This window comes from Grampus griseus (assembly GCF_964374135.1).
Source record: "Grampus griseus genome assembly, chromosome: 13".
Lineage (NCBI taxonomy): Eukaryota > Metazoa > Chordata > Mammalia > Artiodactyla > Delphinidae > Grampus > Grampus griseus.
Window position 1 is genome coordinate 76106717 of NC_139007.1, and position 19964 is coordinate 76126680.

General features: G+C 38.7%; 1 protein-coding gene across 1 annotated transcript in view; it reads right to left on the reverse strand.

Annotated features, from left to right (window-relative positions):
* The window catches only part of IPCEF1 (interaction protein for cytohesin exchange factors 1), a gene marked incomplete at its 3' end in the record, with an annotated part of 87862 nt that overhangs the window by 11070 nt on the left and 56828 nt on the right, over positions 1 to 19964 (reverse strand). Inside the window, exon 8 of the mRNA XM_082668721.1 lies at positions 13104 to 13476. Within this exon, the coding sequence (XP_082524847.1) occupies positions 13104 to 13476 (373 nt within the window). The remainder of the gene's footprint in view (positions 1 to 13103; positions 13477 to 19964) is intronic.

The window sequence follows — 19964 nt, forward strand, 5'->3', positions numbered from 1 at the left end:
CAATGAGGGCTTCCCTGGTGGCGCAGTGGTTGCGAGTCCGCCTGCCGATGCAGGGGACATGGGTTCGTGCCCCGGTCTGGGAAGATCCCACATGCCGCGGAGCGGCTGGGCCGGTAAGCCATGGCCACTGAGACTACGCGTCCGGAGCCTGTGCTCCACAACGGGAGAGGCCACAACAGTGAGAGGCCCGCATACCGCAAAAAAAAAAAAAAAAAAAAAACAAACCACAATGAGATACTATTTCACACTCACCAGGATGCCTAAAATCAAAAAGGCACAATAAGAAGTGTGGCCAAGGATGTGGAGAAACTGGAACCCTTAAAGTTGCTGGTGGGAATATAAAATGGACCCACCACTTTAGGAAACCGTTTGGTAATTCCTCAAAATGCTAAATGTAGCATTTTAAGTTACCATATGACCCACCAATTCCATTTCTAGTTATATACTCAAGAAAATTAAAAACATGTTAACACAAAACTTGTGCATGAATGTCATGAATGATATGGACAAAAGGTGCGAACAGCCTAAATGCTCATCAACTGATGAGTGGGGTAACAGATTGTGGTACACGCATGCAATGGAGTTTTAGTCATTAAAAGAAATGAAGTACTGACACATACTAAAACATGGCTGAACCTTGAAAAATTCTTTGAAGTAAAAAAAGCCAGTCACAAAAGACACATACTGTATCGTCCATTTATAATGAAATGTCCAGAATAAACGAATCCATGGAGACAGAAAGTAGATTAGTGGCTGCCTGGGGCTGAGGAAGGGACAAGTAGGAATGGGGAGTGACTGCTAATATGTATGGGGTTTTTCCTGTGTGTGGTGCTAAGATGTCCTCAAATTAGATTGTGGATCTAGTTGCACAACTCTATGAATATACTAAAAACCACTGAACTGTATGTTTTTATGTGTGAATTTTATGGTACGTGAAGCATACGTCAATAGCGCTATTAAAAAGTAGACTTTTATAAGATTATCATGATAACTGATGACACTTGCATAGGAGAAATACTAAGCATGGCAACAGTCCTGGAGTTAAGTTGGAGACATCAGAAAGTCTTAAGAAATCTAAATGAAAAGACATCTGACTCTTAAAGCAGAACATTAGCATTGGCGACTCTGGGAGTTTTCAGTCCCACAAGAACACAATAATTGTACACATCATTTTTTTACAGATAGGCAGGTGGGGACTCTACCTCAAATAAAGCCTGAATACATAGCTTTTAATACCACAGTATTTTTAAAGTAATATATATTTAACAAACCTCAAGAAACAAACCAAACAAGTATACAACAAAGAACATAAACAGAATGACTTCTTTACTTTCTGTGTTCACCAAGCTGCTCAGTTGTGCTGCTAAAGATTGTGATAGAAAATAAAAATACTTTCGACTAACACGTTAATTTGTAATTATGTCAGAGTAAAATGATTATATTAAGATCTTACATCTAATTCAACAATATTAAATCAGTAAAGATGAAAATAAACTTTAGAATCTTGAAATAACATGGCATAAAGGACATTCCCTAAATGAAAAATAAAGAGGACCGCCTCTTTGGATAATTTTATTATTATTTAATATATTTATATCAATATATATTACCTTTAAGTTAAAAATATCAGAGATTATCGCCCTTCCACACACATATTCCTGTCCCTATTTGCCTTTTTTGTATCATAATCTGAGAGATATACAACATATTGCTAGATACTCATGGGAAAGACCTGTGATCTAACCTCATCCATGACCTAAATGGGGATTTTATACTGTTTTACTGTTACTAATGGCTGGTGCCTAGGTCTTCACAGGACAATAAAATGAATATCCAGTAATAATGGAAGCAGATGATAAATAGGATCATAGGACCAAAAAAAAGACCCAAAGGGCACAAGCACACAGGAAAACACAGCTTGCACCTGACCCCAAAGCCGAGGTGAACCGAGTCCTTCCTAACGGTTGTATGGAAGACTAGCGCTGGCTGGCTAATCCTACAGGGCTATCCCTGTACCTTTCAAAGGCTTCTCAATAGAGTAATATTTTAAAAATCTCCATTTCACCTTTTTTATATAAATATTTTTCTAAATTCTAATATCATATTAGGAAACACTACATTGTTCCCTTATCTTACCAGATTATAAAAAGAGCAAAAAAAAAAAAAAAAAAAAAGATTGGCAGAAAAGACCACTGGTCTCTCTCCCTCTGGAAACAGAAGCCAAGTTAATTATTTCTATCTCCCTTGTCTTCTGTGGCAAAATGAAAGACTTTTGTCTGACAATCAAGTGTTTTCAACGCAACTGTTATCCTTCCTCTCAAGTGCATATTTTAGTCTCTTACATAAAATAACAGGACTTTAATTTCCTTCTCCACATAAGGCATCACGCCTCACGAGTTCTTTGCCAAGGAAGATGAAAACTATTTTTATTTTATAGATGAGAAAAAATGTGGAGATTCTTGGAAAACAGTAAGTGATCTTTCCAAAATGTAAAGCAGTGTGGAATGAGGAATAAAAGTTTGCTTCCACACTGTGCAGGCCCAGGCACTTCCAGAGCAGTCTTCTCCAACTTTAATAAGCAAACAACCACCTAGGGATCTTGGTAAAATACAGTTTCGGATTCATTCAGTCTGGGATGGTGGGCACTGAGATGCTAAATTTTTAAGGAGCTCCTAGGTGATGTCTGAAGTGCTGGTCCATGGACATACTCTGAGTAGCAAGGCTAGACTGCTTCCCAGCAATTAGTCATGCAGAAACAGCCTCAGCTCACCGGAAGAGAAAAGGACTGAAATTACAGCTAGAAAGTTGAGACTTGTCCAGAAAGCAGCATCTATTTTCTCTGTGCCATATCATAGTTTTTTTAAAAATCTGGCTTGCTCAAGGGAGGGTTCCAGAATCCCTGCTCTAAAGCATCAGTATCTCAATATTGTTGAGTTGGTAGGAATTTGAGGTAAATGTTAGTGACCCTTTACTTCTGTTAGACTGGCTCAGAATGTCTGGAGGGGTCAGTCTAGAAAACGTTCTCCAAACTTAGGTCAATAATCTAATGATTTAGACTCAATAAAGGGATGATATATATTTAAGAAGATCTTTCTTGTTGACATTAGCAAAAGACAAAACACGGAAGATTCAGAAGGAGGGGAAAGACATGAGGAGCACTTCATGCCAAGAGCAGTGAGGCAAGAGGAAGAAGAAGTCACCCCAATACAATTTCACAAGCAGAAAATGAAGGTTTGGAGCAGATAAATGCCCTTACCTTTCCAAGATGGTGCTCTCTTGTCCTTACGTCTATGGTTATAATCTAGTGTGATCTATAATTACTTGCAAGACATCCTTGTTTCTGCCTTATGGGAAATCCTCAGCGTACACGTTTAGAGTTACATATTTCCACATGGCCATTAAATCCCTACTAATAAACCTTTTCCCAGGAAGTGATAAAAATCCTATACAGTTGAGATTATATTTCATTCCGCAGAGGACTGAATGTCCTGGAAAACTTAGGACTCATCCTTGATTCCTCTCTTTCCCTCACACGTTTGATCCCCTTATTAAGTTCAACCATCACATATCTTTGAATGTCCACTGTGTACTCGGGCAGTGCAGCTGAAAGACTAGGGACAGACTAAACCAGGCAACAATCCTTTATGAATCTTACATTCGTACATTGTATGTTTATAATATATCCCAAATATGTGTATTTTTTCTGCTCCCCACCCCATTGCTACCATCATTTCATTGTTGGTCTATTTCGACAGCTACATTCCTAATACCCATTTTTCATACAGTGAAGTGATCTTTTTAAAATGTAAACCACACCAAAACATTCCTCAGCTTCAGTTCCTCCAAAAGTATCTCATTGCACTTAGAACAAAATCCAAATACCTTAAAGGACCCACTAGTTGCCACATAGCCAGCTGCTACTGAATTCTCCAGTATCTTCCTATGCTGCCCCTACCCACTCTGCTCCAGCCATGCTGAATTTATTTCTGTTTCCTGAACCGCAAAATTTGTGCCAGTCCTATAGCATTTATACTCTACTTTCTCTCTGTCTAGGGCATGTTGCCAGCTATTGTTTATATGTGTAGGTTTCCTTGTGAAATTCAGGTCCCAGATCAAACATTGCCTCCTCATGGAGATCCTCCCCAACCAGTCATTTAAATAAAGGTCCTTCTTCCTACCTCCATTATTATATACCCTTACCTAATTTCCCTTATAGAACTTACTCACTACCAGAAATTATCCTGTTCTTCTACTTACCTAATTGTCTCCAAACCCTGCCAAAACAGACATATGCACCAGACTGTAAGTTCTATGCAAGAGGGCTATTGCCTTTGTTATCTTCAAAAAGCATCTCCAAATGCCAACAATTGAGCCAGAAATATAATACCTCCTCAAAACATATTTGTTAAACATTCACTGTTTGGTCAAAATTTCCATTCTTAATCTCATTCTCACCTCCTTCATATATCCATACATCATCTCCTTCATATATCCATACATAATAAACACAGCAAACTAATTCTGGATTTGGAGTCTTTAAAAACTCAGTAAGTAAACTATTCTTACTAAATGTCAAGTGTCTAGATAGAGTAAAAGTAAAAATTAAGATTTGTTTTTGGTTAGAGAAAAAGGGAAAGGACACAAATTACTAACAGCAGAAATGAAAAAGAGGGTTATCACTACAGAATCCATGGGACATTAAAAGGATAGTAAAAAAATGCTATGAGCTACTCTGTGCCCCAAAATTTAATAACCTAGCTGAAACAGACCAATTCTTTAAAAGAAACAAAACTCACACAAGAAATAAATGATTTGAATAGGCCTATATTCAATCAATAATTGAAAAACCTTCTAATTGAATCAATAATTAATAACCTTCTAAAACAAAGCACCAGTCCCATATGGGTTCACTGATGAATTCTACCAAACATTTAAAGAAAAAATTATACCAATTCTCTACAATCTCCTTCAGAAGACAGAAGCAGAGGGAATACTTCCTGACTCATTCTATGAGGCCAGCATTACCCTAATCATCAAATCCAGACAAATACATTTCATTGCTGAAAATCAATATACCTCATGAACATAGATGCAAAATTCCTCAGCAAAATATTAGCAAATTGAAGAATAAAAAAATTTTACACCATGACCGAGTGGGAATTATCCCAGATATGCAAGGCTGGCTCAACATTTGAAAATAAATTAATGTAGTTGATCACATCAATAGGCTTAAGAGGAAGAAGGAAAAAAACACATGATAATATCAATAGACACAGAAAAAGCATTTAACAAAACCCAATACTCATTTGTGATTAAAAAAAAAAAAAAACTTCTCCGTAATCAAGGAATAAAAAGAAAATTCCTGGCGGCTTCCCTGGTGGCACAGTGGTTAAGAATCTGCCTGCCAATGCAGGAGACATGGGTTCAAGGCCTGGTCCAGGAAGATCCCACATGCTGCAGAGCAACTAAGCCCGTGTGCCACAACTACTGAGTGTGAGCTCTAGAGCCTTCGAGCCACAGCTACTGAAGCCCGTAGGCGCCTGTGGTCTGCAACAAGAGAAGCCACCGCAATGAGAAGCCCGGCACCACAACGAAGAGTAGCCCCTGCTCGCTGCAACTAGAGAAAGCCCGTGCACAGCAACGAAGACCCATCGTAGCCAAAAATAAATAAAAGTAATTAATTAATTTTAAAAAAAAGAAAGAAAATTCCTCAACTCAATACAGAATATCTACAAAAAACCTACAGCTAACTTCATACTTAATGGTGAGAAACTAGAAGCTTTCCCACTAAGATCAGTAACAAGGCAAGGATGTCCCCTCCCACTACTCCTCTTCAACATTGTACTGGAAGTCCTAGCCAACACAATAACACAAGAAAAGGAGATAAAAGTATACAGATTGGGAAGGAATAAATAAAACTATCTTTGTTCATATATGACATGAATTTGCATCTGGAAAAGGCAAAACTATGGAGATAGTAAAACGATCAGTGGTTGCTAGGCATTGGGGAAGGGAAGGATTAAAAGGTGGGGTACAGAGAATTTGTAGGACAGTGAAAATACTCTGTATGATACAGTATTAATGGATACATGTTGTTATACATTTGTCCAAACCCACAGAATGTAGAACACTAAGAGTGAACCCTAAGTTAAACTATGGACTTTGGGTAATTATGACGTGTCAGTGTAAGTTCATCAGTTTTAAAAAATATACTACTTTAGTGGGAGGAATATTGATAATGGAAAAGGCTATTATGCGTAGGGGCAGGGGTAGACAGGAAGTCTCTGTACCTGCCTCTCAATTTTGCTGTGAACCTAAAATTGCTCTAAAAATTAAAATCTACTTTGAAATATTTGTCAATTGGCTGCTTACTATAGTTTTGTAGTTTGAGGCAAATAGAACCTTATTTGCCTTGGCTTTAATTAAGAAAAAATAAAATTGTAGGGAGAGAAATTAAAAATTAACAACCAAAGGGTAGTGCAGGAAAAGATGTCAAAGGCTTATGGTGTTGTCTAGACAAGAAGGATCTACCTGTAAAAACTGATCTTATAGTTTCCATTTCTAGTTGAAAATTCAGACACGTGCTCATATCATTCTAGTTCCTTGCTCTTGATGCACAGGGTGACATATATTCAGGAGTCTCCGGAACAGCCAGGAAGGGTCAGGAGGGTATAATCAAAGAGACAAACAAATGAATCTGAGACCATTAGGTTGGGAGCATCTCAAAGGACTGCACAAGATTCTTCACAGAAGTAAAGTGTAAACTGCAGGTGTATGCATTCAAGAAGACTTGCAGATCAGGGACGTCATTCTCAGACCAGGGGCACAAACAATATTCCCCAGCTTTGTGTAAAAATACCTGGAGACAAATGAAAATGGAAACACACTGATCCAAAGTCTATGGGAATAACAAAAGCAGTTCTAAGAAGGAAGTTTATAGTAATATAAGCTTACCTTGAGAAACAAACAAACAAAAATCTCAAATAAACAATCTAACCCTGTACCTAAAGGAACTAAAAAAAGAACAAACCCCAAAGTTAGTAGAAAGAAACAGTAAAGATCAAAGCGTAAATAAATAAGAGACTAAGGAGTAGAAAAGATCAGTGAAACTAAGATCTGATTCTTTGAAAAGTAAACAAAACTGCTAAGCCGTTAACCAGATTCATCAAGAAAAAAAGGACTCAAAAACAGAAATGAAAGACAGGTTACAAGCAACACTACATGAATACAAAGGCTCATAAGAGATTACTACGACAAACAAATACACACCAATAAAATGAACCTAGAAGAAATGAATAAATTCCTAGAACATGCCAACTCCCAACACTGAATCAGGAAGAAATAGAAAATATGAAGAGACTGATCATCAACAATGAAATTGAATCAGTAATTTAAAAACTCACAACAAACAAAAGTCCAGGACCACACAACTTCACAGGTGAATTCTACCAAACATTTAAAGAAGAGTTAACACCTATTCTTCTGAAACTATTCCAAAAAAATTGAAGAGGACAGAACACTTCTGAACTCATTCTATGAGCCTAGCATCACCCTGACACTAAAACCAGACAAAGATACTATAAAAGAAGAAAATCACAGGCCAATATCACTGATGAACACAGATGTAAAAATCCTCAACAAAATATTAGCAAACCAAATTCAACAATACGTTAGAAGGATCATACATCACGACCAAGTGGGATTTATCCCAGGGATACAAGGCTGGTTCAGTAACTGCAACTATAGCAATGTGATACACCACATCAACAAACTGAAGAATAAAAACCGTTTGATCATCTCAATAGATGCAGAAAAGTTTTTGACAAGATTCAACGTCCATTTATAATAAAAACTCTCAACAATGTGGCTACAGAGGGAACATTCCTCAACATAATAAAGGTCATACATGAGAAAACTAGTCAACATCATACTGAACAGTGAAAAGCTGAAAGCATTTCTTCTAAGATCAGGAACAAGACAAGGATGTCCACTCTTACCACTTTTATTCAACATAGTATTGAAATCCCAGCCACAGCAGACGAGAAAAAGGAATCCAAATTGGAAAGGAAGAAGTAAACTGTCACTGTTTGCGGATGACATGATACTATAGGTAGAAAATCCTAAAGATGCCACCAAAAAACTACTGATCTCAGTTATATGTGGAATCTAAAAAACAAAACAGGGACTTCCCTGGTGGTGCAGTGGTTAAGAATCCACCTGCCAATGCAGGGGACACGGGTTCAAACCCTGGTCCGGGAAGATCCCACATGCTGTGGAGCAACAAAGCCCGCGTGCCACAACTACTGAAGCCCGCACACCTAGAGCCCGTGCTCCGCAACAAGAGAAGCCACCGCAATGAGAAGCACGCACACTGTAACGAAAAGTAGCCCCCGCTCACCACAACTAGAGAAAGCCCGCGTGCAGCAACGAAAACCCAATGCAGCCAAAAATAAATAAATAAATTTATTAAAAAAGAAAAAAATTTAAAAAATAAAAACAAAACAAAACAAAAACAGACTCATAGATACAGAGAACAAATAGGTGGTTGCCTGAAAGGAGGGCAGGGTGGGGGGGAGGGTTAGATAAATAAATGAAGGGAATTAAGAGGTACAAACCCCAGTTATATAACAATTAAATCATGGGGAAGTAACATATAGCATAAGGAATATGGTCAATAATATTGTAATAACTTTGTACGGAGACAGATGGTCACTAGACTTACCATGGTAATCATTGCTAATGTACACAAATGTTAAATCACTATATAGAATGCCTGAACTAACATAATATTGTTCATCAACTATATTCCCCAAAAAATGAGATTAAGGTCTGAGAACTATAACTGACCTAGTTATATGGCATAAATTTGCAGGTAACCTCATCAGCATTATTTCATGACATCATCCAGGGATCTTGGGCCACTTGACATGAAGCAGAGAAAGCAGGTAGTGAGTCATCCATGCTCGAGATTAATGCCATCGAGGTCAAGAATTATAGATTCAAGATTTTTCCAGTAGTAAATATTTACTCCCATTTTCAAATCACTTCGCAAATTATAGTTCAAAAGATAGGATCACTAGGAAATTTTCTAGGGACTAAATTAAGTAGCAGAGATACAAAAACCAAGATTGGTCTTCACCTTGATAGACATGCTATAGAACCCCTCAGGTAAATCTCTCCTTTGCTTCTTATCCCCTCTGCCACCCCAGCTATTACACAAGCTTCCTAACTCTTCTAATTTCCTTTGTCCCCTTACACGTTTCTACCCCCAAATTCTTAAGCTCATATAATTTTTCTAAAGTGCACCTCCAATTATATGATGACCCTGATTAGAAATCGTCATCTATTATCTACTGAAATAAACTAACAACGAGCCCAGTATTCAGCATCACCCAAATTTATTTTCCATTCCTCTTTTCCATGGCTCACCTCTCTACCTGCAGACCTTCCCACTTAGATCTTAGATCAGCTTAGATCACTTAGATACGATCTTCCGTATTTTGAGTTCCTGCTCTCTTTCAAATCCCTCGAGTACTTTGTATGTCTCTGTGGCACTTATTTTACTCTGCTTTCTTTTGTTAAATGAGTCTTATTCTTCCCACTCTCCCCATTACACATTAAAATATTTTAGACCAGAAATTGTATCTTGCTTGTTTTTGTATTCCTATTAGCACAAAGTACATGAGTACATGTTAGGTACTCAAAAATAATAATAATAATGCTTAATTGAATGGAGTTCATTAATCAACTTTTTCTTTTATTATTATCTTGCTTCCTAAAGAGACATACCTCATAATTCCTACAGCATCATCTGAGGTAGCTAGCTAAAATAATGCCGCATCTGTACTGTTTGCCCTAAAATTGTGTAAAATTTTTGGTAATTGTTAAATCCTAAAATCTGGCCCATTTATGTCACTTTTCTGAGATGTCATGCATGCGCTAGTATGTATATATCTTCATTAAAAATGCATTTTTTTCAACATGATTCCCAGGTCCATCCTGTCTGTACTTGTACTTAACAATTTATTTGCATAAATTGGGTATTAGTCTTGTTAGTGGTTATAGCACCCAGGGTAGGGTCACTCCATTCATGGAGTAAGTATAAGTCAAACTGTCTCCACATCGCCAGCATAATGTAAGTAGAGAAATACAATGTGAGTCATCATCACACAGGCGTGAGTCATAGGTCAAATAACCTTTCATTAAAGAAAGAAACGGTATAGAGTAAAACTGAGCTGAGATGAGTATTCCATTTAACCCCATCACCTCTTACCCCATTACACTTTGTGGAAAGACTCAGTGAAGAGTCTCAGGAGCTCTGGCACTCCCAATGTAGAAAGGCAATAGAATGCAATTAACACCCTGCATTGTTTAAATAGCTTACTTTGCAGGGGAAAAATGTCTAAAAAGGTTTAAATTCGGTATAAAATTGTAGCAACCACAATTTTAATCGCATACCAACTGCAAAATATTTCTCTCATTGTGTAAATAAAAAGAAGGCTATAATACATTGTCTGCTTGTTTCAGGGCTCAGTTATTAAACTTTAAGAATCTTTTCTAGGATAAAAGCCTCTTTCTCAGGCAAACACATCTTGAAACTAGGACTTAATCTAAAATCCTAACTCCTGTCATGGACCATGTCGGAACTTCAATCCCTATTATAAAAATTGCTGAACAATATTTCAAACACAGGAAATTCAGCACTTTTCTTTTTTTTTTAATTGGCAGCTAAAATAATAATAATTTTTAGAAGACACAAAAATGAAACACTACCTTCTTTTCCAACACACAAACACACGTTAAAAAAAAAAAAAAGCACAGTACTCAATCTGATTACTCAACAGCACGTCATCGCAAACCCAAGTGAAAACTGGGTTGCTGTTTCCATAGCAATGACTTTATGCAGTTTAACTCTGCTGGGAATTTAACCAAATCCCCAGCAGCAGGAGAAAATCATCAGCAAAAATTTTGTAACATATGGCAAGTGCCAACAGATCAGTGAGGGGAAAAATAGTTTTATTTTCTCTTCCTTCTACTCCAAGGAATACCTTTATGTCAAGCTGTTTGAAGAAGCATACAGATATTGTTGGTCACTCTGTACCTAACTCAAAATTTTAAAATACCTGGTTTCTTCCTTCTTAGATTAACAGAGCTGTTGGTACTCAGCCAGGCTCTGCAGCACACTCGTGCCCAGAATGACATTAGACATGGACAAGAATTGCGTGCATCTTCCCATGACTATCAGGTTACTCGTCCTAAAGGAAAACTCAATCCGCGGTGTTATCTCTTGAGAATGAATGCAAATGCAATTTTATTCTCTGTTTTGCTTTTGAAGCCATCCTCACCCCGGGGTGCTGTGTGTGTGTGCGCACGTGAGTGTATGTGTATTTGTGCATGCATGAAACAAACATTTTAGTTCTACTAATGGCCCAATAATTAAAGCCAGAGTTTTTAGCAGGAAAATAATAGATATGGTCCTCTTCATTATTTTCTTTAGTTCCACCAGGCCTATATCTGGAAGGATCTTCTAAGTATCAAGTTAGAGTCCATCTAGTTCAAAGTACTTAAATTCCCTCTTCAGTATATCTTCATAAGAGAAAAAATTGTAATCGACACGCAACATGCAATTGAGCCTATTCAATTTTGAACAGTTCTCAATGTTACAAAGAAGTTTCTTATGCTGAACCCAAAATTATCTCCTTTTTACTTGCACCACGGGCCTCAAAATTTGCATCAATTTCATACTTCCACAGAGGTACAAATTAAGCCCAATATCTTCGTATCAAAACACCTCACAGAGCTGAGGCCAGCTTGAGTCTACTGCCTTCCATTCTGTACAGTCCAATATTGATCCCCCTGCCCCTACCTCATTCACCTCTAAAAGTAGGTTATTTTGGCCATGACTTCATTTACTCCATTTTTTCTAATTGTAAAGTAGATAATTGGCCTAAATTAGGGGTATCAAACAAAAATGACATCAGAGGCCAGGCAGGTAACTCAACTTATGTTGAGTTGCCTTATGTAAAGCATCTTCACATAAGGTCACAGGGAGCAGTGACAACGGACACACAGGTCTGTAGTTGTAATTCTTGGCCTAAATTACTCTGATACCAAATATCAAATTAATAGGGTAACTATGAAAATCTGAGAACTTAAAGAAACCTTCCCTGATTAGGCTGGGGGAGAGGGGACAGCTGTCACCTACGTCATCAGGCCACCCCGACTGGCGATCATGGGACTTTAGCCAGTCAGCTTCCCCTCAATGGTGCACTGAAAGAATACAGATCAAACTTGTCATTCTCTCATTTTTAAGTATCTGCTATCAGGTAAACGTGTTTTACACTGGAATGAATAAGGCACAGACCATCAGGAAAGACCCATCATGACTGAAAACTAATCATTTTTTAAAAGTTAGTCTGAATAAAAGACAGGGACCAACAATCATGGAGTATTAAGAAAGCCCACACTCTTCATTTCCATACTCCAATAAACACTTTCATTTGCTAAGACTTAACATGCTTTTCTTCAAACACATAAGCTGTGCTCTCCTTCGGTTCTAAAGTCCTCGTGCTGCCCCACAAAGTGCACGTAGACCGTCTGTCTTCCTGCTCACCACGTAGGAAGGCCCCTCAGGAGCTGACCTGCGAGGACCCAGACCTCATCTGTGCTTATAGCCCAGGGAAGGCGGTAGCTCTGCGTATGTTTGGAAACATGGTGGTGATGTCATCTACAAAACGTCGATCTAATCACCACGAGCTCCGGAGCACAGCACACGGGACCAATAAAAACCAAAACAGAACAAAACAAAACACTCAAGTTTTACCTCAGATTGGTGAAAAAGTATCATTCTTTTCTGAACACGTCTCGTAGTTGCAAGCATGTGGTTGGTGACACTTACAGCGGGTAATAAATGGTCCTGAAGCTGGAGTTTTCTACATGCGATCTCTCCTCTACAGAAGTAGCCCCTGGACTTAGCCCCACTTGACTGTTTAATTATTAAATCATTCGTGACTTTAAACATTCTTTTTACAATCGACGTTAGCATTCCACATCCACATACAAATATTCATCCTCGAAAAAGAGTAAATCGTTTCTTGGTTTACCTCTATCTGTCATCTCTGATCCAGCCGGCTTGTCTGGGACACAAAGATGATCTAGGTTGCTACTCAATGAAGAAGCGTCATCACTGGATAAAGAGTTCAAAACTCCACTTTCTGATGTGGCGAAGCTGGTTTCCAGGGCCCTGCGACCATTTGCCTCCGAGGGTGCAGGTGAGCAGGCCTGCACAGCGCGTGTCACAGACTGTCCCACGTCTTCAGCGGCAGACGAGCTGTCAACCACGTCCATCCAGGGCTGTCTTTCTCTAGATATGAGAGAAGACAAACTGCTGGGCGTCTTTTTTATGTTTTCCATGGAAGAGAAAGAACGCGACGTTTCATTCAATTTGGGTGAAGACGAAGATGCCCGCTGGGCAGCCTGTTTTTCACAAATAAAAGCAAAAGAGAATAAAATAAATCATGATTAAGTCAGCATTCTCTACTTTTCATTTTCAAGGAAGGTATTCCAGCGTTTCAAAAAGTTGCCAATAATAAAAGAATCAAAAGAAAAAGAGATGGTATTTATACCGGTATGACAGACACTATGATCCCATTTTCCAAAACCAATCTGTATAACTTTGAATCACTACTCTAGGATCTGAAAGATCTCCATGTCATGAATTACCCTACTCTTCAATGCTCTCCAGGTAACTAAAAGACTCCTTTGAAGAATTCATTGGAACACTGAAGGATGCTTTGAGCAAAAAGTAGATTGCAATCTCTCACTGAATTCTTACCAATTGAGCAAAAAATCTTGAGAAAGGTGATTAAGAGAGGGAAAGCAAAAGCTGGAGCCAGACGGGAAGCAAAATAATATTAACTGAGTGGAAGACCAGTGATGTGGGTACAACACATACATTTACACCCTCAAACATTTGTCACAGTTCCTTAGCACATGACCAGTATAAGCTCATAACTGCAGAGTTAAGTGAAATAATGTTAACTCATTCACTCTTCAATAATTTTAAAATATCAATAAACTTTCACCAAAGAAGACGGGAATACATATGCAGTCTCCTCATTCATTAAAGGGAAACCAAAAACTACGAGAAGTGGGTTGATGGTGGGTGTAGGATCTTCTGAAAGCATCTCCTGGCATACAATCCAAGGGTGAATGCCAATCCTTGGCAAAATTTTCACCAGTCCATGGAGAAAACATCAATGCAACATCACCAATGTCCTCTCTGGGGAAGGACTTCATTTATTCTGAGATTTTATCCTTGTTACATTTTGATGTTAAAATATATGCCTTCATTTGGAAAATGGTAATGGTAGCTATTAGTTTTTGTCTTTTGGAGATTTTTTTTAATGTTCTCCATAGCAAAATAAAGATTTGGTAACTATATGTTGTTCCTCCATTTTTAATTTCATTGGTCAATAAAAATCCAAAAAATCTAAACACCAGTGCTCTAGGGGTCACCCTATATCTCCAATGGCAGATAAGATAGAGAAGGCTTTTTCTGGTTCGGTTTCATTATGTCACCCTATGAGTTACTCCTGTCAATTTCAAGCATTCAGATCTCCAAGGAAGTGGAGGAACTGGTAGGGAGGAGATTGTTAGAGGGAAGAGGCCAAAGAGCAAAGTAGGCTCCTTTCCCCAAAACCTCAGCATCACTGCAACTAACTCGAGATAGTTGACTTTGTTCCAAATTAATATGTGCCCAAGAATTTTGCAGGTTCTAAGCTCTGAGTTCTGATGGAAAAAGTCAGGAAGTGTCCGATGAGTGCCTAGCTGGCTGCATGCTAGACATGGATTGTCAAATAAGCAATAAATCCACTTTTTAGTAGCATGACACTAAAACATCTAGTTAAGATACTAACTCATCACACACATCTTCTTAAAAATAATATATTTGGCATGACATGAAAACTTTCCTTTCAGGAATGTGTCAAAAATCTTTCAAACCAGCTGCCTTCAATCACCCAGACCACTTAACTAGGAGATCCAGATCTGTAATTCACTAAATAAAATCCTAGCTACCCAGAGGAGGTAACGCACCCCCTACCAAACTGTCCAAATAAATGCCAAGACTTGTTTACTCGTTAGCAGGATCTACGGAATAAATGTTAACAAAAATACCCATTCAGGCCCAGTCCTGACACAGTTCCCTATTGTGAGCTATTTTAGTAAAACTTGGCTTCAGTGGGATCAGCTTCCTTTTCTGAAAAGAGACCAAACACGAGCTTTTCCTGCTTCTCCTGCTGATACTACTGTAATTTGATTATAGCAAAATGGGCTATTTGTGCAAAAACGCTGTTGCTGCAGCACGTTCCGTAGCCTTTTTAAACCTCAAAACTCTGCTTAAAAGACTGAGGAAAGACACATTCAATGAGCATCAGAAATTTCCGGGGAGTGTATTTCTGCTTGTGGTACTCCTCAAACACACAGCCAATGCTTCCAGCCCGCTTTCTCTAGCACCACGTAGCACGTATAAAGTTGGTTTTCAAATGGAGAAAAGAAGAGCGAGGGGCGGAAAAAGGAAAAGAACCAGAGAGAAGAAAAATCAAAATGAGAAAAGGATGGTGTGTACCAGGTCAGAGGGAGTTTTCGTCAGAAGAGATTGACACAAATCAAAGGTTACCTGGAGTGCAGTTACAGAGTATCGATAGGGGAATGTGCTTTATAAACCCTGTGGTTTAATAAAGCTAAATCCTGCTTTATTATTTCTACCATCCTCTAGCTACTCATAGCCATAAGTCAAACAGAGAACCTTTAGCTCAGTGCCTCTAGGAACTATCCAAGTAACACACCCAGAAAACTCCCCACTGCAAATCACATGAAGGTAGAAAGGAGCAACAGCTTCTCCTCTCCAGCCCACCCCTGGCTTGGCTCACACAACCCCAATCTTCAAGGGTCAGTTCAAGGGTCACCTCCTCCAGGAAGCCTTCTCCAGTGGCCTCAGGGCGAGGTAGGTATCTTTTCCCCACGCTCCTGGGCTTACTTCTATCCTGGGCTTACTTCTATCACACCAGGTAGAGTATCGTTTTATTTGTCAACTAATACTGTAATTGCTGATGGATCTGTTCCTCTTTTTTGGTGAGTTACTTGACAGCAGGCTGCTTTTAATCATTTTTGCATCTCCATTTTTTTGCATTTGTGCCTGACCTTAGTAAATTAATAAATTAATAGCTAGTTGGTAATAAATTAATGCTACAAAGACTGGTCTAGGAAACCAGCTATGTGAAGGCAAACAGCCCAGAGCAGTTCAGTCCCTTACTCAGGAGCACCCTGAAGTTCTCTGTGAAGTTGCTATGGATGATTTATCCTAATCCTGGGATCCAGGGGTGACCATTACTGATTGCAATGCAGATACTCCTACAAAGTATTCTCAGAATCTCAAATAAAATTATTTTATTTATTAGACATTAATAATTGTATGTTGTTTCATTTATTTCAGAACATTTGGGCTTCAAATTTTTATTTTTTTAATGAGAAAATGAAAGATATTTTAAAAATCTTAGTTTTAATGAGGAGAGTATGTACATGATTAAATAAAAGAATCAATATTGCTTTTCTCCATTTTCTGTATAAGAGATTTTTATTCATTGAAGCTTAGTTCAAAAGCTGATTAGCTCTAAAATTCTTTTCTCTGAATTGTTTTTAAAACACAAGTTTTAAAGAAAAGAAAAAAGAGTTGAAAATGGCCACCAAAAGCCTGTAATTAGAAAGGAGTGAGTCAGCATAGAAATTTAAGCAGCATTAGTCAAAGTATATAAAAAATAAAAGAAAATACAGGAATAACTTAAGACTAAACAAAATACAACCAAATGAGAAAAAAAGGAAAGTACACAGCTGTTCTTTCCTTCCATTGGCCATATTAATGAAAATAAACTAACCAATTGCTGTTAAGCCCTAGGAGGTATTGTGTTTATAATTCTACCATATGCTAGTAGAAACATTATTCTAAAAACCCGAAGACTTTGTATGGTATACTGCCCCCTCTGTCACTGGCCTTCTGCATGACCTTGGGCAATGAGTTGCAGGCCGTCCATTCCTCACTCCAATCTTTAGTATCCAAGTGGCCTTGCAGAAACCACTTTACTTCCAGGTCCTAGTTTACTGACTTCCTGCCTCTACCATTACCCAACCCCTCCCTACCCTAGTCCATCCACCAAACAATAGCTAGAGCATTTCTAAAGCAGAAAATGCATCATAGTGTTGTCCTGCTGAAAATCCTCCAGTGACTGTCCATCATGAGTAGAATATCCATAGTCATCATTATAGCCAAGACAACCCACATGGACCCCTACCCACCTCTCCAGCAACATCTTCAACCTCCCCTTCCCTCTCCTTTCCAACCGCATGGTCTTGTTTCTGTTCCTTGAGCACGTCTCTGGTTCCTTGTGCCTGAAAAGCTCACTCTGTGGATTTGGGGTTGGCTGACTCCTTCCCATCACTTCGGTCTCAAGTCAAATATCACCTCCTTAGCAGGCTCTTCCCTGACGGTCGTAAGCAAAGCAATATCCTCCCCGACCTCAACCCCAGCCACTCCCTAGAACACTGCCCCAGTTAATGCTTCTTCGTAGCATTTATCAGTACTTAGACTGTTTGAATTACAAATTATTGTGACTTTTCTTCAACTTAGAACTTAAGATGCTCCACGGAAGAGACTGTCCAGCTCAGTTCAGCATCCCCTTCTTTGGAAAATACCTGGCACGTGGTTGACACAGAAAAAAAAAGTTGCCAGTGGTTTGTCTGCCTTAGATTATCAAAAAGAGCAAATGAGAGAACATAAAAGATATTCGTAATAAAAGGTAAACTTAAGCTTGCAAAGGTTACTTAAGACAGTTCTATTTACTTCTCTGGCACTTGACTTCATTTGTAAAAGACGGGACTTCTATGAGTCGAATGAAGTCATCCTTCTGAAAGCCAAGTGAAATCACTAGACAAGTGTAAAGTAACTTTCTAATTCACACGGGGGAATATTTGTATAGCTACAGATCTGTGGAGGAAGTGACAATCGTCACCCACCCGCCCATTTATCAATCCATTAAATAAATATTTAATTAGGTTCAAATATGTGTTAGACAAGGTCATAGATGTTGCGGGTAAAGAAAAAGATATTGGACACTGCCTCTAACCTTAAGAATTTAATAATTAGATAAATAAACCCGATACACAAAATCTATAATTCAAGGCAGAGGCTAACACCATGAAAAAAGTATCCCAGAAAATGCACTATAGAAATATAAAGAGTTTAGAAGAAGGAAAGATCCTCCTGTCTCAGGGGACCAGGGAAGGTTTAATGAAAGAAGTCACATTTAAACCAGTCTTGAAAGATATTTAGAAGGTGGAATTGGGGTGAGAGTGAATGGTTCCTGCAAGTGGAGAAACTTTGTAAATATAGGTACAGGAACAGAAAAGTCTGGAAAGCTTTGGGGAAATAGGGGGCAGTTTATTGGGCTGATGAAAAAGGAGGCTGATGAAAAAGGAGGCTGATGAAAAAGGAGGCTGATGAAAAAGGAGGAGACTGTCATGGCAGTTAGAAGTAAGCCCAAGGGCCTGAAATACCAAGCCAATGAATTGAGGATTAATTTGATAAGCAATGAGGATGCACTGAAAGGTCTTTTGTTGTTGAATCAATTTATCAGAACTGCACATTAGGAAGACTAATTTGGAAGTGGTTTTATTAAGAGGAAAGAGAGATTAGAGACAAAAAAAAAAAAAAGAGGCTGCTATTTCAAAATAGCCTGGGCAAGAGCTAGTGCAAACCCCAACTGGGGCAGGGGCAAACATGGAGGCCCGGGAGAGGTTGCCGACAGCCCCCTGCCTGTGACTGACGGCCAGAAGATGAACCGTTAAAGCAAGAGGCGAAATGTAAAATCTAATTTTAGAAAAATCTTAAAATCAGTTAAGTGCTCAACCATAGAGCTTAAGGAAATGTTTTGCATCTTGAGGACAGAGGGTGAATTTTTCTTTCTACCTTTTCTTTGTAAGTATATGTACTCACTAACAACTTTTCATCCAACTATCTCACTTGAAAGCATTTCTACTATTGTATCATAGTACATGTATCGAAAGAACATGTCTTTTAGTAAACAACTGTGCAAGAGCCATCCTACTAAGATTAAATTTGAATTTCTAAAATTGATTTTACCCCTTTTTGTGTTTAATCTTTGACCTCTGGCCAATGGGCCAGAGTACACAGGGTTTTTTTCCCATCCTTTGGATATAAAGGAATTGTACTTCTGAAAAAGCATCAAAATATAAGGACTCTCATGTTAAAATAATCTGCATGAGCTGCTTAAAACTGCGATATTTATCTTCTCTCATATCTGATCCACCTGTAGGTCTACCTTCCAACTACGTTCAAAATCCAACCATTCCATTTCTCAACTGTGACCTCATCCCAGTCATCATGCTCACTACACTAGATTACTGCACACTCCCCCTTAGACTTCTTTGCTTCTATACTTTCCCCCTATGCCACAGGGTCTCTCCCCACAGCAGCATGAGTGGCCCTTTTAAAATGGAGATCAGTCACATCACTCTTCTGCTCAAAACTTCCAAAGGCTAAGGAACTCAAAACATCAAAGTCCTTAATGGTCCACAGGCCCCATACATATGGACACAATTATCCTCCAACCTCATTTCCTGCAACTCTCACCTTGGTTCACCCTGTTCCAGCCATACTGGCCTCTTTGCATTGCCATCTATGCACCAAGGAGATCTGGACTCTAATTGCTCCCTTTGCTTGGAAAACACCTTCCCTGAATATCCACCTGGCTGACTCTTATACCACCTTTCAAGAGTTTTGCTCAGATCTCAACTCTCACTCAGGCCTATCCTGGTTCCCCTATTCATTGTCACAATCTGTCCTGACCCCTTCAGCTCCACTTCTTCTACTGACCTAGCAGATAATTTAC